The sequence below is a fragment of the Suricata suricatta genome, chromosome 2, assembly GCF_006229205.1.
Source record: "Suricata suricatta isolate VVHF042 chromosome 2, meerkat_22Aug2017_6uvM2_HiC, whole genome shotgun sequence".
Taxonomy (NCBI): domain Eukaryota; kingdom Metazoa; phylum Chordata; class Mammalia; order Carnivora; family Herpestidae; genus Suricata; species Suricata suricatta.
The window spans coordinates 49,686,449-49,713,075 of NC_043701.1; the positions used below are offsets into that span (position 1 = coordinate 49,686,449).

The following is a 26,627-nucleotide window of genomic DNA, read 5'->3' on the forward strand; positions in this document are numbered from 1 at the left end:
TGTTTCCTACTATTTCCTCTAGGGTTTTGATAGTTTCGTGTCTCACAGTCAGGTCTTTCATCCATTTTGAGTTTATTTTTTTGAATGGTGTAAGGAAGTAGTTTCATTCTTCTGCATGTTGCTGTCCTAGTTTTCCCAGCACCATTTACTAAAGAGATGGGTTTTCTTCCATTGGATACTCTTTCCTGCTTTGTCACAGATTAGTTGGCCCTACATTTGTGGGTCCAGTTCTGGGTTCTGTATTCTATTCCATTTGTCTATGTGTCTGTTTTTGTGCCAATACCATACTGTCATGATGATTACAGCTTTGTAGTAGAGGTTAAAGTCTGGGATTGTGATGCCTAAAAGGGCATATTTAACTTTCCACAGAGAAGAAAGGAATATCAGGATGGCAGAGAAGAGCATAGCTGTGATGTCCAGACAAAAATGGATCATTTTTTGTATATGTCAAATGAAGATATCTACTTCACAGAGCTGCTGTGGGATTTTAAAATTATGTACACCTACACACACACACACACACACACACACACACACTTCTATCACCACACCTGGTACATAGTATGTATTAAATAAATTACCATTACTAAAGTGTGCAAGTTATAAATTTATTGTCTCTCCATTCCAAATCCACTCTTCTTTGCCCTGCACTTTGTGATACTGAACTTGGATCCTGCAAAAGCTTCTCCTTTATCAGGTGGCAGAATTTTAAGTTTCACCAATAGAGAGCACTGGATGACCCTGCAAGGCAATGATAATAGTAAGACACTTGTGTTTCAGATACTAATCCTTTATGATAATTATTCATCACCAGAGCCTGGCATCCACCTAGATGAATTCCAACTGTGCCATCAGACCACTCTCTCTCTACCAGCAGCAATACCATACTGTCCAGCCATGGCAGACCAATTCCGAGGCCAGTTCAGGCCAACTCACATCCTTTAAGACCAGACCACTTTAGAGAACAGTGCTAACTTACATCTCTGGCAAGTTTCATCTCCATCTGAAGGCTGTGTGTACCTGTGATAGCCACTCTGTCTTTGAAGAAGTTTAAATCACCCTCTTTTAGTAGTTAACCAGCTTCTACTAGTTAATAATCCTTTATATTAAATTTACCCTGCTCAAATAATAAGCCTGGTCTCTGCTCCTTACTGAACCCTGACTTACAGATGTGGTTTACCAAAAACAATGAAACTTGATATTAGGGAACTTCAGATGAAAAGGCAGGGAGACCAGAAAAAGGCTAAGTGAAAAAATTGCAAGGAGGCTCAATATAATTGAAGAGTGGGCTGCCTGTGGGACGGGGTTGAGAAAGACAGATTAGGAATTTTTTTTCAAAATCAGAAGTCAGCCTTCATGCTGTGAATAACAGGGGTCCATAGTGTATTTCAAGCAAGACACATGTCAGAATTGCATTTTACAAAAATCTCCCAGGTGGTAGTATAAAGAATGATAGGGTGACAGTACAACTTGGAGGGAGGCAAGGTACTAGAAGAACACCGTGACCGACATTACTAGAATTCATTACCATTGCCGGTTCCCTCTTTTTCTAGGCACACAGGAACATGACAAACCGCAGGCCATGCCCTGCAATTTCCTTTGGCCACAGGAATGTTTGTAAACTGTTGCAAATCACTGGTAAGTAGAAACAGTTAAGAGCTGGTGCTTAATCATCTACACTCCCTTCTGCTGATGCAAACCCTGAGGCCCCATGTTGCAATGGCAGAGTTAGGAGATAGTGGCCCCTGAATGACAAGGTGCAGAGGCCCCTGCAGTATTGGTTTATGGAGCATAAGGAGAAACAAGCCACTGAGGTTTTAGGCCACTTAGATTTGGTGGTTATGTGTTACTGTGGCATCAACTAGCCTATGCTCCACTCCTTTGATTCTCCAGTATCCACAGACCCCTTTCTGCCCGTATTTAAACACCACTGCAATAGTAATATGGCGTGTGCCACCTAACGATGAAGTTATTCTTCATACAAATGACTATCCTATCACTCAGTTCTCCCCTCCCCAGAAGGTCCTAACAGTCACCATTTCTATTTTTAGATGATGTTATTTCCTCTCCTAGTTTAGTTACAATGCCACCAAAATATTCTGCATCCTAAACACTATATTGTAAAGTCAACTGCCACCATTCTAATTAACATTAAAATAGTAAAACATTCTAACATTTAGAAAGGTAAGAAAGAAAACAAATTGTGTAATGTGTACAAACATTACATAACAAGTATTTGGTTATCTATGGCTGCACAGGAAACCATACCAGGACTTGGTGGTTTTAAAGAACAACTATTTTATTACCTCTGGTGATTCTGTAGGTTGTCTGAGATCATGTGGGCAGCTCTTCCACTGGTCACATCTGGGGCCTCTTCATGGGGTTACAGGCATATGACAGGAGAGGCTGGAGACATCTCTTCAGATAAGGGGACATTATGACAACAAGGTCTCTCTCCCTCTTCAGGTAATCTTTCCACAGGGTCCCTCCGGTAAGGTAATCAGAGTTATTTCATGGTGGTTCAGGCCTCTCTAGAGTAGGTGTCCAAAGAGTGAGAAAGTAGAGGCTTCCAGTCCTCTTAAAAACTTGGGGCAGGGGGGCCTGGGTGGCTCAGTTGGTTGAGCGTCCAACTTTGGCTCAGGTCATAATCTCACAGTCCACAGGTTCAAGCCCCACTTCGGGCTTTGTGCTGGCCGCTCAGAGCCTGGAGCCTGGTTCAGATTCTGTGTCTCCGTCTCCCTCTCCCTCTCCCTCCCTCTCTCTCTCTCTCTCTCTCTCTCTCTGTCCCTCTCCTGCTCATGATCTGTCTGTCTCAAAAATAAATATTTAAAAAATTAAAAAAAAATAGACTAGGTCTAGGATTGGCAGAGTCCACTTCTACTGCATTCAGGTGGTTAACACACAGAGCAGCCCACAGATGGAGGTGGGAACTGCGCAGGAGCATCAACAGCAGGAGCCCCAGGTCCCAGGTCGGCGGGGGGTGGAGGGGCATCTTGAGAGCCTAGTCTAACATAGACCAGGAAGGCCAGCATTACTTATTTCCATAATTCCTGAGGCAAGAAGTGCAAGTGTGTTTGCTTCCCAATGCAGCACCTACCACATTGATTGAGACTTCAGGCACTGGGACAATCTGGGCAATTAGGGGTTATTTACTAAATAAGCACATTTTATAAATATCTGCACTTACGTCATTTCATTGAGTATACAGTTCCTTAGCTACTCAAAGCAAAAAAAAAAAAAAAAAACAACCTCAATTTAATATTAAAGTGTCATTAAATTCATTTGTAACTAGTTTAATTTTAAAGCCAGCAGAATATGTATTTTTAATTATCCTAGCAAGGAGGATATATACATTGGAATCAATGAGGTTTTAAGTTTTGCAGTCTTTTTTAATGTATATTTTATAGTCACTGAAAGAGACTTCCCAATCTATCTTCTAGGCAAGGAATAATACTCAAACTTTTTTCATTTAAAAAATACTCATGAAATTTGTTACTCAGTCAGTTATTAAGCATCCAACTCATAGTTTCAGCTCAGGTCATGATCTTGTGGCTTCATGAGTTTGAGCCCCGCCTAGGGCTCTGTGCTGACAGTGTGGTGTCTGCTTGGAATTCTCTCTCTCTCTCTCTCTCTCTCTCTCTCTCTTTCTCTCCCTCTCTCTCTCTGCCCCTCCCCTACTCATGCTGTCTCTGTCTCTTTCAAAATAAACAAACTTTACAAAAATATGTTAAAATTGTTTTAAATACTCATGAAATCACTATGACAAAGAGATATCTACACCCCATGTTCACCGCAGCATTATATATAATAGCCAAGATATGGAAACAACCTAAGTGTCCATCAACAGATGAGTGGATAAAGGAAATATGGTACACATGTGCTCAGCCATAAAAAAGAAATCCTGGCAGTGCCTCAGTGGCTCAGTCAGCAAAGCATCTGACTTCAGCTCAGGTCATGATCTCACAGTTCGTGAGTTCGAGCCCCACAGCGGGCTCTGTGCTGACAGCTTGAAGCCTAGAGCCTGCTTCCAATTCTGTCTCCCTCTCTCTGCCCATCTTCCCCCCCAAAAAAAGTAAATAAACATTAAAAAAAATTTTTTTTAATCCTGCATTCATGATAACATGTATGGATCTTGAGGGCATTATGCTAAGTAAGGCAGAGAAAAGATAAATACAGTGTGATCTTACTTATACATGGAATCTAAAAAAACAAACTTATAGGAAAAAAAATCAGATTTGTGGTTGCCAGAGGCACAGGGTGAGAGGTAAGGGAGTCAAGCAGAGGTGGCCCAAAAGTACAAATTTCTGATTATGAGATGAATAAGTACAGGAATACGGTGCACACCAGGAAGACTGCAGTGAACAATGCTGTGTGGTATATTTGAAGTTGCTAAGAAAGCAAATCCTAAAAGATTTCATCACGAGGGGAAATCAAAATCTTTTTTGAAACAATATGAGGGGATAGATGTAACAACTAAAATCACTGCAACAGTCATTTCATGATGTAGACATATACGAAGTCATTGTGCTGTACATCTTAAACTTATACAATTTTATATGTCAGTTATATCAGTAAAACTGGGGGGGGATTTTTTTCAATGCTCATATCTGCCAAGAAGATCCCTCAAAACTATTTGGTTCATTATCAAATACTACTTAGTTTAAAGTCTCTACAACAGATTTAAAATAAAGGTTATAGGGTATAGCTAATAATTTACATTATTATATACCTCCTGTATATTATCTCCTTCAATGTGAAAGACCTAACTTTAGTGGTTTGGAACTTTTGTCAATCCAGACACAATATTCTATGCATACATTTTTTTCATCCCCAAGTTTCATCTTCTCTGCTGGCGGGATTACTAGTAAGGCAAAGAAGACATTAAGGTAAATGAAGTGGTGAAGGAGAGAACAGTATGTCAGAAGTAGAAAGGTGATCTGAGGCTACTGACTCCACAGAAGGTGGTGATACACCTAAGAAATCAGTTACTTTGAGCACCTCAGGGTGGGCGCTTACTTTTTGTTGGGGCCACATATACATTACCTGATGGCTGAGGCAGTGTGAGCTAAGTCACAAAACCCTAAAATAAGGAGCGTGGTCAAGAAGACCCAGGTCTGGCAACCTCAAGAACCTTTCAGATGGGGAAGCATTTTCAAAGAGAACACTTGTTTTATACAGATTTGACAATTTTTTTTCTTGCCTATATGTTTTCTTTGGAGAAAACAAAGTTAAAAATAAGTAATGCTATTTTCCTACTCTTTACACGCATCTGACAGAAAATAAAATTTCAAACCCACTAGAACCAGAGGACCACACATCCTGGTCCTATTGTGGCTGTGACTTCTCTGGGATGGCGACCATCCACATGCACACAAACCCGTGGCTCGTGTGCAGCTTCAGCAGACACCCCTGATTAAATCTATTGTGCTCAACGATTATCACCTAGCAAGAATCAAGCCATGAGGAAACAGAACAAAGGTCAAGCACAAGAGAAAGGTGGAATATAGAAATTACTGGAAGGCTGGGCACATGAAATAGGCTAAGTTGACAGGGAATTTAATGGGAAGGAATTTAAAGAGAAATCCTGAAAACCCCAGAGCAGCAAAAAGGCAAAATAAATAAATAAATAAATAAGATTAGGATGGACTTCCATGAGAAGTTTTTTTGGTGAGGAAAAGATATAGAAAGCAGTGAAAGATAAAGGAAAATTTCACCTAATTCACAAATCTGTCTCCAGCAGTGTTTATTTTGCAAGCTTAGTGGACTTGGGAGAGAGGTGCAGACACTACGAAGTTGACCAAGAATACGAAATTACGACCTTGCCGACTCCAATGCACCTTTCTTTCTCTCATGTCAGCTAATACCTAGAAAGCACAGCACAAAATGAATACCCCCTGGTCAGCTGATTAAAAAGTTGTTTTAAAAGAATCAGAGAATGACTCCCTTCTCAGAGGTGATCACTCTACCTCCACATCCCTCTGGATTCCTACAGCTCAGTTCTAGCCTCTCCCAAATTGTAAGCTTCCCACATCCCTGTCCTGGGCGGGGGACAGTTTTCAATCATCACTGAAACTCCTGTCTCTGGAGGTGGTTCTCATTGGGTTGTAGGGGGAAAGGGCTGCTTGGAGGGAGGCGGGTAACTGAGGTCATCCAGGTGGGGCTAGGGCCTTAGGAACTGGGTAGGACAGCCCCAGGCCGACCTACCCGTTTGCCACGTCCACACCCACCCGGGGAAGGAAGGGCCAAGGCTCCCACAGGGGACAATCCCAGGAGCAGTGTGGCGCAGAAGCCACCTTCGAAGTGGATGCAGACCCCCATTCCAGCAATGGGAGGAAGAGGGGTTAGATAAACCGGCTGCTCTCACCTCACCAGGGTCTCTGGCCCTCCATCCTGGCCCTGAGCCCATCCTCCGCCCAATCCACATCCCGGAAAGCTTGGGCCAAAGGAAAACCCTACAACAGGCCAATCAGGAAATACAACTTGATCCTCCACCAGAGGATGATCAATCAGGGTTGGACGAGGCGTGGGGGCAGGGCCGAGGTCCTGGGGCACCGGAAGAGCCCTTTTCACCTCAAGACTGGGCGTCTTGTCCACTCTCTACACTTAAAAGTCCCGCTTCAGGTTACTACCGGTCACAGGGTTCCTGGGCCGCCTGCCCCTCCGCAAGAATGCATTACCTAGTGCCATGGTCACAGTCGCCGTCACAGGCACCCTCAACCCCACCCCTGGCCTGCCCTGCGCTCTCTCTCCCCACCTGCACCTGCCTTAACCAGTAAGCTCCCTGGGCCTGCGGGTGCGGACCACGGGATTCCACGCCCCGCAGAGGCCCACCAGCTCTGGGGAGGGCAAGGGGAAATGCGATCCGGGCCGCCCCCAGGCTGATGTCCCAGGTGCGTCTGAACCCCGAGTCACTCCGCTAGGCAGGACACTAATAGCCTGGGAGGCCCATGGTCCTATCCAGGTTGCCTCCTCGGCTTCCCCTCCCCCCCCACCCCCCCCACCCCCCGCCAATTCTGAGGGATGGAGTGGGATTTTTGGGGTCCTGCTCAAGCTGTACCACTGCTTCTCCTGTCTGCAAAGCTCTTCTCTTATTCAGGATCCCTGAAACCTTCAGAAACTCAGCTGCTGATTTTGCTGCATGATTCTGTCTGCTTTATAGGAATATTAAGGGGTGGGGATGGGGTGGTGGGTCAGCTGAGTTTTCTTGAATAGTTATGGTAAACTTAATCTCAGTCGATGTCGGTGGAGGAGTGGCCTGTATGGATATGGACTTACAAGTTGTTCACTAGTGTTGAGACTGCACTTAAGAACATCTTCTACTTTGTGGATGTCTGTCTCCCTTGAAATTCATTTCCATAGAACGTAAGTTACTATTTATTACTGATATGATATGTGAGGCTCCACAGATGGTCTCTTGGTGAGGAAGGATCAGTGTGATAGTGACCAAGTCAGTTGACTATTGGAACCATGTGCCCTCCTTTTCTTTTCCAGTCTGTGCCTTTCAAGAAACATGGAGGTAATTCATGGAAGACCCTACTGTTGCAGAGAGCTTGAAGGAGCTGACTTACTGTCAAACACATTTTACTCTAACGAACTGCACACTCCGTTACAAACAGCTTCTCGCCCAACTGCCTCTGAGGACAGGTAAAACAAAAACTAGAGAATGTAAATAATTACACAGGGCTTTAATATATCAGCTTATTTTTATATGTGAGAAAAAAACATTCAGATGGGGGCTCTTCTGTTTATCACGCCATAGGGATGGCGTCACATGATGATTAACTAAACTGTCAAGTGTCCACATCTGTTAGGAACTTGATCAAAAGGAAGTTGGTGTGCATTTTTACAAGGCAGACATCAATTTCACCTACTACATACTAAAATTCCAGAATGATCACTTCCTTAATTTGGAAATTAATCTGTTTCAATAAAACTTTTTATTTTATAAGGAGTAGTGTAACGGTCCCCTATCATCCCCTAACACCATCTGTTCAAAATCACTTCCAGAATCTGGTGTTCAAGGCTGCTATGTAAATCTTTGCTTTAGCAAGTTTCCATAATACATTAATTACAAATTATTATTTAAATTGCATCTAACATATATTGATTGATTACTGTGGCAATTCTTTTAATCCTCACAACAACCCTATGAGATAAGTACTATTATTATCACTATTATTATCACCATTTTACATATGAAGCAACAGGTACAAACAAGTAATTTTCTAAGATCTTAGTGCCAGCTTTCTGTATTGTATTTATTTGAATCATTTTGAGGGGGAAAAAAATCTCAAAACACTTAGTAAAAAAAAAAAAATACCCTTTATGGTTATTTTGTTTCATTTGGTTTGGTTTTATATTTGATTTCACTTGGCCAAATCTCTTGTTTAAGAATTCCTTCTTCAAGAAATCAAGAAAGCCACCCAGCCTCAGTTTACACTTCCAAAATGGGACATCACTGCCCCACAGGCAGTCCATCCCAATTTTGAAAGCTAATTATTATTAGATCATTTCTTTCTACTGAGGACATTTTTCCTCATAATTTCTGCGTGCTGATCCTGGTCCTTCTCTCCAAAGTCATGCAAAATAAGAATAATCTATCATCTCCATGACAGCAGCCCTTCAAGAGTTCAAAGATCCTTTTGACTCTGTAAGAGTTCTCTTTGCCAGATTAAACACTGGTTCTCTACAAATTTTACTCTTCCTTGGGGCGCCTGGGTGGCTCAGTCGGTTAAGCCTCCGACTTCAGCTCAGGTCAGATCTCACGTTCCTGGGTTCGAGCCCCGCGTCGGGCTCTGTGCTGACAGCTAGCTCAGAGCCTGGAGCCTGCTTCCGGTTCTGTGTCTCCTCTCTCTACCCCTCCTCCTCTCATGCTCTGTCTCTCTCTGTATCAAAAATAAATAAAACATTTAAAAAAAAATTTTACTCTTCCTTCTTGAATCTGGGCTTTCACCATCTTGATCAGACTTTCATGGATCTAGTCCAGTTTGTAAACATGCACTTTTATGAAAAAAGAAGCATTTCTTTTCCTAATTATAAAATCAACACATTCCTTGTAAATACTTTAGAAATCATGGAAATCCACAAAGAAAACAAGTTTTCCACTTCTCTAACAAAAAGAAAAGCTATGAAATTAAAACAAAAGGGAGAAAACCTCTGTCTGTCCTTTATCCAGAATAACCACCATTAACACCGTGATATGTGACTTCTCCTTTTTTTTTTAATTTAAAGATCATATTCAACATATTCTTTGTAAACTGACATTTTCATTAAGTGAAAAGGAATACTTCTATATCTGTGGGAAAAAGGACTCAGCTCACTTCCACTGAGTCAGTCCTTGCTGCACTTGCTCTACTGTTACCCAATTCCCAAAAATGGCTATTGGCTCTAAGTTCCTACTCAGCCCCAAGGTCATCAGATTACGCAGGGCTTCCCTGAGTCAGAGGTAACTCTTAACAGATTGAACATGATCTGGGGGATAAAACACTGCCCCTGGCTCAAAAGCAGCAACATAAAATTTTATATTTGGCCAAAAGGGATCTGAGTAGGGATTTAAGGCTGTCATATCAGATTGAATTCACTATCCCCTCAAAAGCACTTATACAAGGTTTTTCACTGAAATTTTTATCTAATAGGCCCTAAATGGTCCTATGGTTGGTTAGTAATTGGCTCTAAAACCTTTTAACTGGCATGAAATTTAAGAGAAACATCTTTGAGGGGTGCCTGGGTAGCTCAGCTGGTTAAGCATCTGACTCTTGGTTTTTGCTCAGGTCATAATGCCAGAGTTTGAGAGTTTGAGCCCTGAGTTGTGCTGACAACGCAGAGCATGCTCTGGATTCTCTTTCTCTCCCCTTCCCTTGCTCTCTCTCCTTCTCTCTCTCAAAAATAAGTAAATCTTTAAAAAAAGTTAATGTTTTATTTATTTTTCAGACAGAGAGACAGAGCATAAGCAGGGGAGGGGCAGAGAGAGAGAGAAACACATAATTTGAAGCAGGCTCCAAGGTCCAAGCTGTCAGCACAGAGCCCGACACGGGACTTGAACCCAAGAACTGTGAGACGCTTAACCAACTGAGCCACCGGGGTGTGCCTCAAAATAAATAAACTTTAAAAAAAAAAAAAAGGAGAGACACAGCTCTGAGAAAATATTGCTTTTTATTAACTGCCTATAAAATTAAATACAACATATGTTCAGTTGCCTGCAAACTACAATAAGGTTCTGCTTGAAACAATAGGTAGGTATAACCATGTTCCTGACTCCTAATAACTAAAACTTGCCTTCCCTTTGATTCCATGTGAATTCTTCCCTATCATAGTCCCCAGATGGGAAAGTGGGAATTATCATGCATTCTTAGAACCCCTCTTTTTAACCCTCCTCTTAAAAAGCAGCTGGGCAGCATACAGAAGTAGATTCTCTTTTTCTCCTGAACTGCTCTGAAAAGTGTCATCACGGTAACATTGGTACCTCTACTCTGTAAATGAATGCTGAGGCTTCCTTCTTCAGAGGAAGTTCAGGGTCTAGGATTCCCAATTCAAACCTCAAGGTATCTCAAGAGCCAAATACAACAAAAAGCTCCTGGCCTTTAGGGATTACCCTTCAACATGATAAGGCTAACCATGAGTCCTAGCATATGTTAGCTCTTAGCAGTTTGCTTTTCTAAACCTAGATGTACTTAAGGGAATGCCTTTCTTTTAATTTTTTCCCAATGTTTTATTTATTTTTGAGAGAGAGAGAGAGAGACAGTGTGAGCAGGGGAGGGTCAGAGAGAGAGGGACACACATAATCCGAAGCAGGCTCCAGGCTCTGAGCTAGCTGTCAGCACAGAGACCAATGCGGGGCTCAAACCCATGAACCACCATGAGATCATGACCTGAGCCAGATGCTCAACTGACTGAGCCACCCAGGCACCCCAAGGGCATGCCTTTTAAAATATCATAGTGTATTCTGAACTCCACAATTTTAATAGCGATACAAAATGACATCATCACAGCATACTTTCTTCTTTTCAGAATAGGCAGCCTAGCTCCAGTGTTATCCAGCATTGTCATGCAGACAAGACACAACAGAACTACCTGAGCAGCTTTCTAAAAATAGAGAGTCCTGGGCTTGATCTGGAGATATTCTGGCTCAGTAGGTTGATGTGAGTCTAGGAAATCTACAATTTTAGAAGTTCTTCAGCTTACTTTGAGAACCACTGGGCTAACAGAAAGCACTGAAAACAGTAAGAAAACTAGGACTATGGTTCTAGCTTCCCCACTGACTGAAAGCAAATTACTTTTTATACTTCAGTTACTTTCTTCACTGGTGTCTTTTACAAGAAGCATAGTAGCCACTATTATATATACTCTGACTTGATCTTCAAAAATATTAATAAACAGGTGGTATTCTTTTGTATTTCTTCCACTGAAAATCTAAGAATGGCTGATACAGTTATTCAGAATCATGACAGATGTCAGGTGACATCTCCTTATCTCTAGCCAGCTCTCTACCTCATCAAGCAAACAAACATCAATTAGAGAAGTGCTTAAGACTCCATCATAGGTTCTCATTTTGCCTCTGAACTCATTCCACTGCTTTTCAGTTCTTGAACTTGTTGCTGCTGTTGTTACTACTAGGCCTCTGCCAACCAAAAAAACGAGAAAATGTTTGTTCTGAGCTTCCTTTAATCATTCCTTCCAATAATTAATGGCTAAATTCAGCTCCCCCAAGTAGAATGTAATACTCAAAACTCCACAGTGACTCCAAAGCGAGATGCTGGTTCATCCTTAGGAAACACATCTTTCTCAAAAACCAGTAAATATTTAATTTTATGTGGTCACAGATTGCAGTACTACTAATTGATTGTTATTTTCTTTGTTATGGAGACATGTATTATTAAAGTGTTCACATTATTTAATCCTAAACTTCAATATTTATGTTAATTAGTTCCTTTTATAAAATGCTGTCAGTATTAAACCTAAAGGGGGAAATGTGAGACACTAAAATAAGGGAGAAATAGGACTTATTTTTGCCTTTGCCTTTTATTTTAAGTGGATTCCTACAACTTACTGGCTTTAGATTGATGCCAACCCAAATGACTGATTAATATTTTCTACTGGCTCATCTTTCTAGGACAATGTAATAGATGGAGGTCAGATATTGAGAAATTGACTCATTTAATTTAAATATAACTTTAAAAAACTTAGATATTAAAGCTTAGCTTGTCATTAATCAAATGTATTTAAATATTTTTAATTTGTCATGCCATCCAAGCCGTGTCTACTGATCAAAGCCATAAAGCTGGTGAAAGCCTCAGAGGTCTGAGAGCTGAATTCCGCCATCCTTTTGCAGCACCCTAAATCAATGGTCGCTCAGATTCTCTTTGACTAGCAAATACAGCGATGGGCAGACTTATTCTGTGAAGGGCCAGACAGTAAATACAGATGACCATTGAACAACACAGATTTGAACTGCATGGATTCACTTATATGCAGCTTTTTCCCAATAAATACAGTATGGTAATATAAATGTATTTTCTTTTCCTTACAATTTTTTTAAATAACAGTTTCCTTTCTCTAGCTCACTTTATTGTAAGAATACAGTACATAACACATATAACATACAAAATATATGTGTTCAAATATGTGTACACTCTTACAAAATAGTGTAATCAACTGTTTATGTTATCTGTAAGGTTTCTTGGTCAACAGTAGACTGAATAGTTAGGTTTGGGGGGAGTCAAGAGTCATATGCTGATTTCCAACCATATGAGGGGTCAGCACCCCTAACTCCCATGTCATTCAAGGGTCAACGGTACTTTAGGCTTTACAGTCTCTGTCCAACTACTTAACTGTGCTATTGCAAGCCAAAAAACACCCATAGACAATAGGCAATACATAATGAATGGTTGTGGCTGCATTCCAACAGAATTCTACTTACAATAACAGGCAGCAGGTTGGATTTGGCCTAAAGGCCATGTTTTGCCAACCCCTATCTAGTGCTTTATGAGATAAAGCCTTCCATTTATAAAAGACAGTGTCAGTTTTTCATTCCATTCAGCAGCTATTTACAGGGGATTACATTAAGCCAAGAGCCATACTGATGCAAAGAAGTTCCACAGTCCATACCCCTCCCTCTGAGCTCCCTGTTTCTAATTGGCTCAGACAATACAGTCCAAAGGGCTTATAAGGCCCAAGGGCTCTGGTTCTTGTTTTCCTCTCATGCTTCGCCTCTTACCATAGCTTTTCTCTACTGTGCTTCAAATTCCTGAATTCTGTATCAGCTCTGCTGATTTGGCCCAAATTTCAGCTCCCATCTGCTCAGCCCTTAAGATCTACGTAAGTTCCACTCAAACCTTCAGGAAGCCTTCCTCAAAACTTTCCAAATTCCCAGGATGGGGGTGGAGGTGATCATAACTGACTTCCTGACTTTGGTTTTTCCTTTGGTTCCACTTATGCTGCTTCTGTTCAACAACACTTTGACCCAGATATGAAACACAGTCATTCTTCAGTTTCCTCCAAAAACTCATCCACACAGAGCATCTGTGAGCCTAGTAAACTTCCCTGATCAGTTAGGGGTCAAGAGGAAGAATCACATCACACCATACAGCACACAACTTAAAGTCCCTCATTAGCCATAACCTCTGGATTCTTAGAAGTCCTTGAACTCAGCTGTCACCAGGGCTCCTCACTGGCTTTTCACTGAAGTGCAGTTTCCAGCCTCCTAATTATCGTGCTGGCTTCTCCATTCTTCATCTCCCTGTACTCAGTTTACCTCTCATCTTCTCACAAGAGCAAAACACCAAATCCCTCCGACGGCAGAGCAGCTCAGTCTTAGGTGGCCTGGTATCTTACCAACACCCATACTCATAGAGTCTCTACCTCTGTATCAAGTGGCCTAACAAAACATTTTATCAAACAAAACAGATCCTTTTCTAAGAAGGGTTCTAGAACCAATGCTGTCAGGAATTTTCACTTCCATAACCCTTTTAACCTCTTGGCCTTTGACATGTCCTTCCCTCACCCAAATGTTTGACTCATCCATCCTTTAGAACACATTCCCCCAACAACTCTTCCTCCAGAAAGGAATCTTGTTGGTCCTGCAAGGTGCCTGGGGGTATACTGCCTACCCCCTGGAACCACTGAAATCCAAGGTCAGGTGGTAGGCAGATGCAAATTTGGGCAGAAGACAACAAGAGAGGTGGTTTACTTCTAACTCAGCTTTAATCTGAAAGAGTAATCTTTTGGAGCTTCTTGTGGACATGCTCTCCTTTAGATTTCTCACCTGACTGGTTTCTGTACCGCTCACCCTGCAGCACCCTTCAAACAAAAATGAAATTGGCAACAACTGGCACTGCCTTGAGGGCAAAAGTGGCTCCTATGCTTGTTTACCTCTCAGGAGCCCTATTTTTCCCTTTTTTTTTCTTTCAATTTTTTATTTAAATTCCAGTTATTTAACCTATAGCGAGTATTGGTTTCAGGAGTAGAATTCAGTGATTCACCACTTACATACAACACTCAGTGCTCATCACAAGTGCCCTCCTTAGTACCCATCCCCCACCCACCTCCCTCCATCAACCCTCGGTTTGTTCTCTATCTTGAAGAGTCTCTCATGGTTTGTTTCCCTCTCTCTCTTTTCTCCCTCATTCCCATATGTTCATGTGTCTTAAATTCTACATGAGTGAAATTGTATAGTATTTGTCTCTGACTTATTTCACTTAGCATAATATACTCTAGTTCCATCCACATCATTGCAAATGGTAAGATGTCATTCTTTTTGATGGCTGAGTTATGTGTGTATGTATATGTATACATGTATATGTGTGTATGTAAGTGTATACTTACTATTTTCCCTCTTTGGAGCTGTGGTATTTCCTATCTTGTTAACAACTAGTCACTTTTAAAAAGATATTTTTCTTTTAAGCATTTGTTTTGTTTTATTTTAGTCTGTCTCCTCCAGGTAAATCAATAAGGTCAGACTGAAATAGATTTCAAGTTCTCTAAGAAACTTTAACCCAAAAGTGTATTTTCACGTCATTGTCTGCTCTCCAGGAAAACCACCTAGTCAATAAATATTTGTTGCACATCATACATTTGCATATTGTTGGGCATCATATATTTGCAAGACACCATGCTGTATCTTGGGGACTCTGTGGTGAGTATGGCAGAGTCCTTGTCCACAGTGACTTGTCCTGTTTGCTGCACTGTGGAAACTGTGATGAATCAATGTTCTTTGTTCTCTGCAACATTATACTGTTTACCTCCTGGCAATAGATTACCAGCTTATTATAAAAAGATAAAGCTCTGAAACAGCTGAGTGGCAGAGATGCACAGGACAAGCTACGTGGAAAGGCACCCAGAGCTTCCAAGCTGAGTGCAGCACTCTCCCCACACTGCCAAGGATTCACCACCCCAAAAACTCCCTTCTTGGCACTGTTGGTTGGTTTCATCGGGTAGGATATTCCAAATAATCTACACTGCCACTACTGGAGACTTAAGTCATTAAATCCTTACTAATTAGGAAGCAGATTTTTCGTTCACATATTCTTGTTTTGTGAGGCCTTCTTGTAGGCAGAAACTTCCATTCTTGTGCATAGGTTACAGTCCAGGAAACAAATCCAGCTCTCTGGCTTCACTCATGCATTCACTCATTCAACAGACATTCACTGAGTATGTCCTATAATGCATGGTTACAGGAGTGAACTTGTTAGAGTCCCTGCCCTTCACTTCCTTGTTAAGAGCAGAAAAATCCATGTGAATTACCAGTTTTCAAGATCAGAAAACTCTACCAGCCGATTTATGAAACTTCCACATCTCCAGCCCACTGAATGGCACAGTTATAAGGTACAAGAAAACTTGAGAATACATAATAGTCATTTCGAGGGCTTATTAAAACAGATTACAAGGGCCTGCCTCCAGAAATTTTGATTCCTAGGTGAGACAGAGCCTGAAGATTTGTATTTGTAGCAAGCTTTTAGGGAGATGCTGATGCTGCTGGTCCATGGTCCACACTGTGAACCACTATTAAAGGAGCTCTAGATAAAGCTTAGGAGCAAGTGCTTCTGCACCTTTGCAGGACTCTCCATTTTTAAAAATCAAAAGATAATCTGTAGCCAAAACCGTTCAATGGGGAAAGAATATTCTTTTCCACAAATGGTGCTGGGACAACTGGATATCCACATGCAAAAAACTGAAGCTGTATCCTTATCTCACACCATGTATAAAAACTGACAACAAATCAACATGGATCAGAGAGCTGAAGACAAGAGCTAAAACATAAAAACTATTAAAAGAAAATAGGATTAAACCTTCATGACCTTGGATTTGGCAGTATATTCTCAGATATGACATAAAAAGCACAAGAAATAAAAGAAAAAATTGATAAGCTGGACTTCATGAATATTAAAAACACTTGTGCCCCAAAGAACATTATCAAGAAAAGAAAAAGACAACGTGTAGAATAGGAGAAAATACTTGTAAATCATGTATCTGAAAAGGGGCTTTATCTATAAGTTTTAGACCTCAATAATAAAAAGGAAGCCCGGGGTGCCTGAGTGGCTCAGTTGGTTAAGCATCCCTTTGGCTCAGGTCATGATCTCCAGGTTTGTGTGCTGAAACTTCAGAGCCTGGAGCCTGCTTCAGATTCTGTGTCTCCCTCTCTCTCTGCCCCTCCCCTGCTTGTGCTCTGTGTGTCTCTCTCTCAAAAATAAATACAGGTTAAAAAAAAATTTTTAATAAAAAAAAGCCCAATTTAAGAATGGCAAAGGATCTGAATAATACACATTTCTCCAAAGAACAAACACAAAATGGCCAATAAGCCCATGAAAGATACTGGGCATCATATATTTGCCATTAGGAAAATGCAAATCCAAACCACAAAGAGATACTACTTCACAAGCACTAGGAGGGCTGTAGAAAAACAAAGAGAACATAGAAAGTAGATTAGTGGTTGCTTAGGGCTAGGGGGGGGGGGGGAGTAAATGGTGGCTGAAGGGGACAAGGTTTCTTTCTGAGATAATGAAAATGTTCTAAAACTATTGTGGTGATGGTTGTACATATTTGTGAATACACTAAAAGCCATTTAATTGTACATTTTAAATGGACGAACTGTATGGTATGTAAATTATATCTTGATAACAATATTTAAAAGAAATAAGCACGGGGACTACAACTGCAAATCATCATCCCAGGGCCCTCAAGATTTTAACCTCATTCCTTCGGCAATTCGACGATGCCTAAGTAACCAGTATTATATCCTATCATATCCTACTCAACCATCATAACCTACCCAACTCTGAGAATTCTGTGTTTTAAAAATGTAATCTAAAACTAATTTTAAAGCTATAGGGATTTTAGTTGTTTGTCTCCGTGTGTTCAGGCTGCTACAACTACCACTGACTGGACGGCTTCTTCGAAGCAACATGGATCTCTCTGGTGGTTTGAAGCCCAGGACCATGGTGCCAGCATGGTTGCCTTCCAGTCTAAGTCTTCTTCCTGATTCGTAGCTGGCACCTTCTTGCTGTATCTTCACATGGAGGAAGGGGCGAGCAAACTCTGAGGTCTCTTATATAAGAGCATTAGTCCCGTTCATGAGGGCTCCACTCTTGACTTAGGAAAGGCCCCACTTTATGCTGTCACATTGGGCAGGAGGATTTCAACACATGAGTTTTGGGGACACAAACATTCTGGCCATAGCATTCCAAAGTATTCCATGCTGAAGTGATTTCAAAAATCTCTTGTGTCCTCACAGGTATCAGGAATTAAGGGAGTCGCTCCAACAATGTAGACTTCCATGGGGTGCTGACCGAGAATATGGTGGGGTCATACCCATTTCACTCCCTGAGGAGCACAGGCCAAAATGTGAACCTCCTCCTGTCCTGGGCAAAGGGCACCAGCATTACGGATTTGGTGGAGAGACCTGGTCGAGGTAAGGAAACTTGCTGCCCTTCACACAGAGATCTTTATTTTGCATTTTTCTTTGTTTCCACTGTAGGTCTTGTTTGTTACGGAAATCTACCTCCAAACGTATTTCTTTTACTGTTAATGAAAAGACACAGATGGAAAAACTAATTGTATAACTTATAATTGTGAAATCAGTAAAAAAAAAAATCTGTTTATGGAAGTCTTTACTCTCCTTAGAGATGTTCAATAATTGTGATCAGAAATTTTGATTAATTCCCTTGCTAATCACATTTTATCTAAAACTAAATGGGAATATTCCCGAGAGATATTAAATTTAAAATGTTTTTGCTTGAGCAAAGAGCTGGCCTCATTTGTACAGATGTTGTTGATTTGGGGAACTTTAGATTTTTAATCTGTTCATCAATCTGTAGTCATTAGAATCTACTGGGCACTGTTTTCAAGTAATAAAATAGCTCAACAATCATTTGTAACTCTTCAAGGCACCCTGTCAGCAACTTTATTCAAAACATTAAAACTGAAGAGAAAGCAAAAAAAAAAAAAAAAAATTTGAGCAGCAAATTAAATGTCACATTAGCTATTTACTAAAAATATGAGATTTATAAAAAACTATGAAATCTGCTCAAATCTATCAAACCTTGCCACGGAGCCTACCTACTCCTGCTTTAGCAAACAATCCTGCTTACCTGTTTTACTCACAATCTAGCTAACTAGTTTTTTGTTTTAAAGCAGTTTCAAAAAATACATTAGGAAAGCCAAGCTGCAGGTAGAAAAAGAAACAGCAACAATAATGGCATATGGCAGCTGACGACCTTACTGAATAAAAAGCAGACAAATGAAGAGTCCTGTCAGCCCCAGTGGAAAGATGCAAATATTGGCATATTACAGGCAGCGAGGACCTCAAGATGGTGAATTCATCCAACAGATTTCTTCAAGTCCCCACTCTCAGGGAACTTACTCTCTAATATAATATATTAGGTAAATTTATAATATCTTTGTACAGTAGCCACACGGTGATCCTGGTTTTATAAAACATGGAGACCCAGAAGATTCAGTACCTCTCCCCGGATCACACAACTATGATGCTGTGGGACAGGGACTGGAGTCCAGATTTATTTGGCTGCAAAGCCCAAGTCCTTCTCATCTGTCCATTCTGTTCATCATTTACTCCAGCCACTCAGCAATTCTGAGTACAGCAAGCATTGTTCTAGATACTAGGGTTATAGCTCTTGATGGAGTCCACATCTATTGTCCTCAAAATTTACATATTTAAAAAATGCACAATATTCTAAAAGGATCAGAACTGAACTCCAGAATTCCAGAGTGTAAAAAGAAGACCCAAAGACAGGTTTCTTAAGGGAAATCCAGTTTGAAATGAGAAGTTTGTGTTTGGTGCCTCACTGAATTGCAGCCCTAAGGCCACTGGGAGATAAAGTACTTGTTCCGATTAGAATGCCCATCCCCCCCGGCTCAGAAATGCAGATTCCTGTACTCTATTCTCTTCACAACCTTTTATGTAAAATGTTATCATTTTGGCATATTTATCTCTTAAAAATATATTTAGGACAAAGTCCTATTTTCTGACACAATGCACATCACTTAGCAAACAACCACAGAATAGGTTTTACTTGTTTCCTAATAGGAAATAACTTCTGTCACAGTATTTTCCTTTCTCCCCAAAAAGGACCTTTTGTTTAATAACAATATTTTCCAGCTCTCTGAGGGGTCAAGCCTCATCCCGGTCCACCTAAAAGCTTGCTCTAACAGGCACACCATACCACCTTCCCTAAAGGAGATTTTTAGTGGGTGCTGTGGTGCCCACATTCACCCCCATCCTCCTGGGGAGCAGGGTGACCGCTTTGCCTCACCAACCCTCCGCTCATATGACTTTGTAAAGTGCCAGCTTCTTTTTTGTTTAAGCTTATTTATTTTGAAAGAGAGAGAAAAGGAGGGATGGAGGGATAGAAAGAGAGGGAGACAGAACCCCAAGCAGGCTCCACACTGTCAGCACGAAGTCTGACGTGGGGCTCAATCTCACTCTGTGAGATCATAACCTGAGTCAAAATCAAGAGTTGGACACACAACCCACTGAGCTGCCCAAGCACCCCGAAAGTACATACTTCTTAGGAAAATGTCTAGTGAGAGGTCCTACGGTATGTCATCTGAGGATATGAAGTTAAAAGAACATGTTTACTAATGGATATATTGTCACATACACTTACGTTTTTAAATTTTATTTTTATGTTTTGTTTATTTTTGAGACAGGGAAAGACATAGCATGAGCGGGGAGGGGCAGAGAGAGAGAGGGAGACACAGACTCAGAAACAGGCTCCAGGCTCTGAGCTGTCAGCACAGAGCCCAACATAGGGCTCGAACCCACAAATATGAGATCATGACCTGAGCCGAAGTCGGAGGCTTAACCGAATGAGCCACCCAGGCACCCCTGTCACATACATTTATATATGCTTGTTCCAATGTAATGTCCCTGTCAACATCAGTATTTCCTCTAACACTTCATGACATAATCTATGTCTAATTAAAACTTTTTAAAAATGTTTTTTATTGATTTTCTGAGAGACAGAGAGAGACAGCACAAACAGGGGAGAGTCAGAGAGAGCGGGAGACACAGACTCTGAAGCAGGCGCTAGGCTCTGAGCTAGCTGTCAGCACAGAGCCCCACACAGGGCTCGAACCCACGAACCGTGAGATCATGACCTGAGCCAAAGCCCTATGCTTAACCGACTGAGCCACCCAGGTGCCCCTAATTAAAACACTTTTAAAGGAACTTTTACAATATCTACTTAACCAAGCTGCAGTGAAGTTGTCATCAACTAATTCAGCATCCATTCACTTAGAATGAAGATACAAAGTAAATAAAAATGTATAGCTTTGTTTTCACTTCCATAAACATTTCTTATAAGTTTGGTAAAGGAGCAAAGCTTTTACTATGTTTAAGAAAAAGGAAATGAATCTAACAACCTGGCAAATGTTAAAATGCTGTTAAATAGATATACAGTGCTCTGTGAACTAACGAATACTTTGAAACTCTTGCTAACTAGCCCCTTTAATGATGATAGTGGTAGTGGTGGCAGCAGTGGGGGTAATGCCCTGAGGACGATGCTTATGAAGCAAAATCACAGACTACCCTCTCCTTTCACCTAACAGAAATAAACAGGAAATTTACCAGCAGCTCCCAAATACTAAAAGGAGAACAAATTTATGCCATTAATTTTAATGTGCCAAGGAAAGAAAATTCTATGTTGTTTATTCCCGTTCCTAACTACCTGTTTCTCAAGAGGGCCTTTGGAGCAGGGCAGTTCTTCATCCCATCCATGCTATAAGATACTTAGCATCTCTGGCCCTTAACCTGTAAATACCAGTCTCATTCCTTGTGACAACGAAAATAAAACCAGCCACACATACTTCCAGACCCTCCCCGGAAGTGCTGCAGGTCCAGAGGGAAGACACATTATTGGTCGAGAGAAATCACACCTAACGCCATCCCTACATTCCAAATGCTTACTGACACAAGGTGAGTCAACAAAATCCTGGTCATTCTCCAATCTGAAGAGAAGATTGAAAGATTGAGCAATCCTAACAGGTAATCCTTTTAGAACTGAAAAAAGCCTCAAGAGTAGAAGCCCCTATTTTAAAACCAACAAGATCTTGGGGCACCTGAGAGGCTCAGTCTGTTAAGTGTCTGACTTCGGCTCAGGTCATGATCTCATGGTTCGAGAGTTTGAGTCCCATATCTGGCTCTGTGCTGACAGCTCAGAGCCTGGAGCCTGCTTCTGATTCTGTCTCCCTCTCTCTCTCTCTCTGCCCCTCCCCTGCTCATGCTCTGTTTCTCTCTCTCTCTCAAAAATAAATCAAACATTAAAAAAATTACCAAAAGAAAAAATCCAAGATCTCAATAGAGATGAAGTTGCACAGAATGTGTGCTCTTCCAGAATACTGTGTTGACTTGAGGGAATGAGCAGAAGCCACAGGTATGGCTACTTTCCTAAATGAAAGGAATGAGCCTTATGGAGGACATTTAAAAGGGTCTTAGACAGTAGTGCCCAAGAGGCTCGGATTCTATCTGACACAATCTCTCTGCTACCCCCATCCCATCAGGCTAAAGACATGTGGAGAGAATAATATTCAGTCATTAAGCTTTTAGCACAGACAGAAAGGCAAACTTATTTACGATGACAGAATCAAGAATTCACCCACAATAGATCAGAGCAAATAGCTGCATTTAGACAGGGCTGTCCCACTAAATACATGTAGTATGAGAAGAAAAGACGAGGCAATATTGTAAACCAGGAAGAGAACATCAAAAATATGACATATATGTAGTATATATTACATATATGTCAATATTACATATATTATAATATAACATACTAAGAAACTAGTCTGAGAAAAAACATAGCCCAGGAAACAAAAGTCAATTCTTTTTTTTTTAACTACATTCTCTATAAAGGGACTAAATAAGTATGTGAACCTAATAAAAGACAGGATGATTAGACAATAGGATATTATAAAACTGAAGACCACAGAGCTAAGGGAAAAAATAAGAAAAACAAGTACACAAAAGCACTCACAAATCTAGTAAAAACAAAAGCAGCAGCAAGAAACAGAATGGATGTGACTAAAATTGACATAATGCTATAAAGACAATAAATCATAGAGAAGGCAGAGGGAAAAGATAATGCAATAAAACAAAAAGTTATGGCCACTAAAAACAAGCATGATTAATTATCATAAGGCAAACTGATGTCCCAATGTAGAGGATGTAATAAGTAAAACAAATAATAAGTAAATCTAACAGAAAAAGGTACTCAGAGATACTCAAGAAAATTCCCTTGAAATTGAGAACTGAATCTGAAAATCAAAAGATGCACCATATCACAGCAAAAACTGGAGGGGAATTACTGACAGTGAGATAACAACCTGGTTATTTTAGCAAGTGAGAGGGAGAGAGAGACAGAGAGAGAATGTGAGCAGGGGAAAGGAGTAGAGGGAGAGAGAAAGCATCCTAAGCAGGCTTCACACTCTGCACAGAACCCAATGTGGGGGCTTGATCCATAATTCTGGGATCATGACCTGAGCCGAAATCAAGAGTCAGAGGCTCAACCGCCTGAGTCACCCAGGAGCCCCAATATTATTTTATTCATAGGAAAGAGTTCCCTCAACCTTCAGGCAGGAAAAGCAAGACACCTACAAGAAGGAAAAGGAGGCTGGCCTTGAGCCCCTCCAGCAGCATTCAACTCCAGAAGCCCTATCTTCAAAGTTCTGAGTAAAAGTAAACACAACCCAAATACACTGCAGCACAGTTGTCAATCAAGCGTAAAGACTACATACAGGCAGACATCGCAAGCCTAACAGAATTTAGAGCAACAGCACCCAATGAGCCCTTCTTTTAAAAAAAAATCTGAAAATGAATTTTAACAAACCAAAAACTAATCAAACGACTCAAGAACGGAGATACTGTCATAAAAGGGTTGATGATGAGCACTGACTCCATTCAAACATGAGATGTCTGCACTTTAAATGGTGAGCCCTGAAGCCATTCACAAGATAGGGAAAATTATCATCATACAATCAGGTTAATGTTCTAAACGTTGGCCAACTACAGAGTGACTAAGCAACCAAAACGGAGAGATCAGGGAGAGAAAGCAGAAGCGAGCGAAACAAGGCCTCACACCTGAGAGTCAAGATTACCTAAACAATAACAATGACTCCAACATCCTAAATGTTTCGAAAATGTTTTCTTCCTTTTACACAGATCTTTTAGAAATTTAGGTCTATGTAGTGATGAGATATGTTTATGGTTGAGGAATTCCTGCAGTTTTACATTGTCATCTGTTAAATGCTAATTAAATTTTTAGATTTTATTCTTCTTCTAGAAATTGAATTCATCCTATTCTTGAAGCTTTCATTCTGACTAGAGCTGTCCATCCCTCCATTCTTCTTTCCTTGCATCTACTTTTTAAAGAGACAGACATCTACAATCATGTTTTACATGGTAGTATTTGTATGTACTGCTTTGTAGATTACTCAAACTTTTATAATGAGGATGGTGCCATGTCCATAAAAACAAGAGAACAGTCTCTGTTTTAAACAATGGCATTAATCAAGTACTTGTACAGGCCACACATTGTGCTGAGTGTTTATAGACATTATCTCATTTAAATCAAATTATATTTGATTTTTTCACAGTAAAACCACATTTGTTCTTTTTTAAATTAAATGTTCATTTCACAAGTTATCCATTTGTATGTGTCAAGATTTTCAGATGCAAAAACAGAATCGGTTCTGACTAGTGTAAGAAGAGGATCTACTAGAGGATAGTAGGTTAACTCACAAAACTGTGGGAGGGCTAGAGAAAGAGGCTAATTGCTAGGCTTCCAGGAATAATAGCCAGACTCCTTCTCAAGACTGGCCTCATCGGGAGGGGGAAAGCTTCTGCTAAAACCAGGCGGCTCAGCCGCTACCTTATTAGCAATACAGATGCCCCTCTTGAAGCCTGTGTTTTTAGGCTACTCACATTCCAATCAAAGTCTAGTGCAGATACGGAGAACTGGCACAACTTGGGGTACACACTTGCACCCTGCTTGTTCAGGGGGCTGGAAAGTGGATTTCCTGGATTCTTCCTGGGCAAGGAGGATGTTTAAAATGTGGAAAACTGACAAAACATAGAGATGGTATCTCAAAGAAGCTAGCCACCTGTGCCGGTCAATTGTCACACTAAATAATAGCGGCAAAAACAGTGACAGCTTTTGTATTCAACATGTGGTCCATGCACCAGCAGCATCAAGTATGATCTAGGAAATGGAAACGAAAAATCTTGGACCACGCCCCAGACTGACTGAGCCGGAACCTGCATTTTAACACAATCCCTCAGGCAATTCTAACAGGCAGCCAAGTTTGAGAACTGCTGCCAATGTAAGAAAATGTAGGATGTTTTCATGAAAACGCACTCACCTCCCCAAAAGGGAAGCCGAGTCGCATTAATTCCTGCCTCCAGCTCCAAGTCCAAGATCCTTGGGTGATGTTCTCCTATCTAGTCAGTCATAATCTTGTCCTGATGGTCCACAGCTATGCACTTAATGAAGTAAACCATCACCAACACCCTATATAGAATAATAAGGAAATAAAGAAAAAGGGTGAGTGAAAAAATACAATTAGTTAATATATAAATATAATAAATGTTATAATCTTTGTTATAATTATATATTATAGTATATAAAACATATCATAGTATACAGAATGCATTATATATATAAGTAATAGAGTTACATATATAGTAATATAATTATATACATATCCAAGTTCCCCCATGATTGCATAGCAGCATCCTCTTGTCCTTGACATTCAGAGTCAATCATCCCAGTCCACATGGTATGATCCTTCCTTGCCTGTTTTCCCTAGTCATAAGGAGCCTCCAATTACCACATCATCAGTTCAGCTTCCAATTCAGTGGGACCATTGTGTCTTCTGACGGAAGCATTTCTCCCTTGATCTCAAACCCAGCAAAACTCAAGGTGGCTGGTAAGGAAGTAACATTTTTCTCAAGTGTAACAGTAAGTAAAACAGTGAGAGGTACCACTCCCACCCTATGCTTTTTAGATCATCCATTCTGGCCATGAGAGAAACCACTTATTGGTCACTGGTTCAGAGCATGTACCTCACTCTTTAGGACACCCTAAATCATCAATAGGCTGTTCTACATTCTGTAAATCTGAGAAGACCAGTAAATCCTTTAGATGTAATCACTGCCTTATTTCTTTTGAGGTAAATTGAGTTCCTTAATCAAAAATATAGTATTTTTTAAAGATAGCATGCAGTGAATAATGCATTCAGGAAGTCCACTGGCAATGTAATTGGCAGAAGTATATAGAGAAGGAAAGGGAAATCCATCATCAGAAGGGTCTACTCCCATGGGGATAAATCATCTCTTTCACGATGTAATCAACCCCCCATCAAGGGGCTGACTAGTACACTCAGGGAGAGTTTTCTCTATGAAATACTTAGGGCTGGGGCACCTGCATGGATCAGTCCGTTAAGTGTATGACCCTTGATTTTGGCTCAGATCATGATCTCACCACTGGGAGTTCGAGCCCTGCTTGGGATTTTCTCTCTCTCTCTCTCTCTCTCTCTGCCCCACCGGCACTGGCACTCTCTCTTTCTTGCTCTCTCTCAAAATAAACTAACAAACATTTGAAATACTTAGGGTTAGTAACTTCTGCGGCAAACTCAAATGTGGCCAGGTCAGTTTGATGAGAAGTTCATGTTGCTGAATCTACCCATGACCTCTGTCCTCCTCCATGATAATTTATGAAGCCACTGAGCAAGCACCGTGATGACTGGAGAAAGCCTGTTGACAACCCAGAGTTGGTCACTTTGTTTGCCTGATTACAAAGCACATCCTCAACTGAAGGACTCTCTTAGGACTCTCGTGGAGGTACAAATAACCCTCACTACTCTAGGGCCATTCTCAAAGACTGAGAAAGCTGCTTTTTTAGATCTATCTTGGGTAGATGAGATAAAAGATGGGTGTTTAAAAGATGCTGGGAGCCCAAGCAACAGGTGAGCACTACAATGTGTCTCAAAACAGTTATAAGCACCGAGAGAAGGCCAATATAAACCGTGAACTTTAGGTGATAATGATGTGTCCATGCAGGTTATCACTGCTAACAAATGTACCACTGCAGGGGGAAACAGAAATAATGCGGAAGGCTAAG

At 40.8% G+C, this 26,627-nt stretch overlaps 1 protein-coding gene and 1 long non-coding RNA gene across 5 annotated transcripts in view; one reads left to right on the top strand and one right to left on the bottom strand.

Moving 5' to 3' along the window:
* Window positions 1–587: 587 nt before the first annotated feature.
* LOC115280974 overlaps window positions 588–26,627 on the bottom strand; it is a 55,921-nt gene continuing 29,881 nt past the window's right edge. For 2 of the 4 annotated variants that reach the window (XR_003904018.1, XR_003904014.1), the window contains exons 2-4: window positions 24,868–25,016; window positions 2,307–2,531; window positions 588–741 (exon numbers count right to left, since the gene is read on the bottom strand). This is a non-coding gene — a long non-coding RNA (uncharacterized LOC115280974). Of the gene's footprint in view, window positions 742–2,306; window positions 2,532–6,570; window positions 6,654–24,867; window positions 25,017–26,627 lie in introns of those variants that run through there. The other 2 variants (XR_003904021.1, XR_003904020.1) reach the window with 2 other exon arrangements.
* Window positions 6,756–26,627, top strand: part of C2H7orf31 (chromosome 2 C7orf31 homolog) — a 42,320-nt gene continuing 22,448 nt past the window's right edge. Inside the window, exons 1-3 of the mRNA XM_029926152.1 lie at window positions 6,756–6,890; window positions 7,492–7,644; window positions 17,726–17,902. Coding sequence (XP_029782012.1) covers window positions 7,511–7,644; window positions 17,726–17,902 — 311 coding nt within the window. The 5' untranslated portion in view covers window positions 6,756–6,890; window positions 7,492–7,510. The remainder of the gene's footprint in view (window positions 6,891–7,491; window positions 7,645–17,725; window positions 17,903–26,627) is intronic.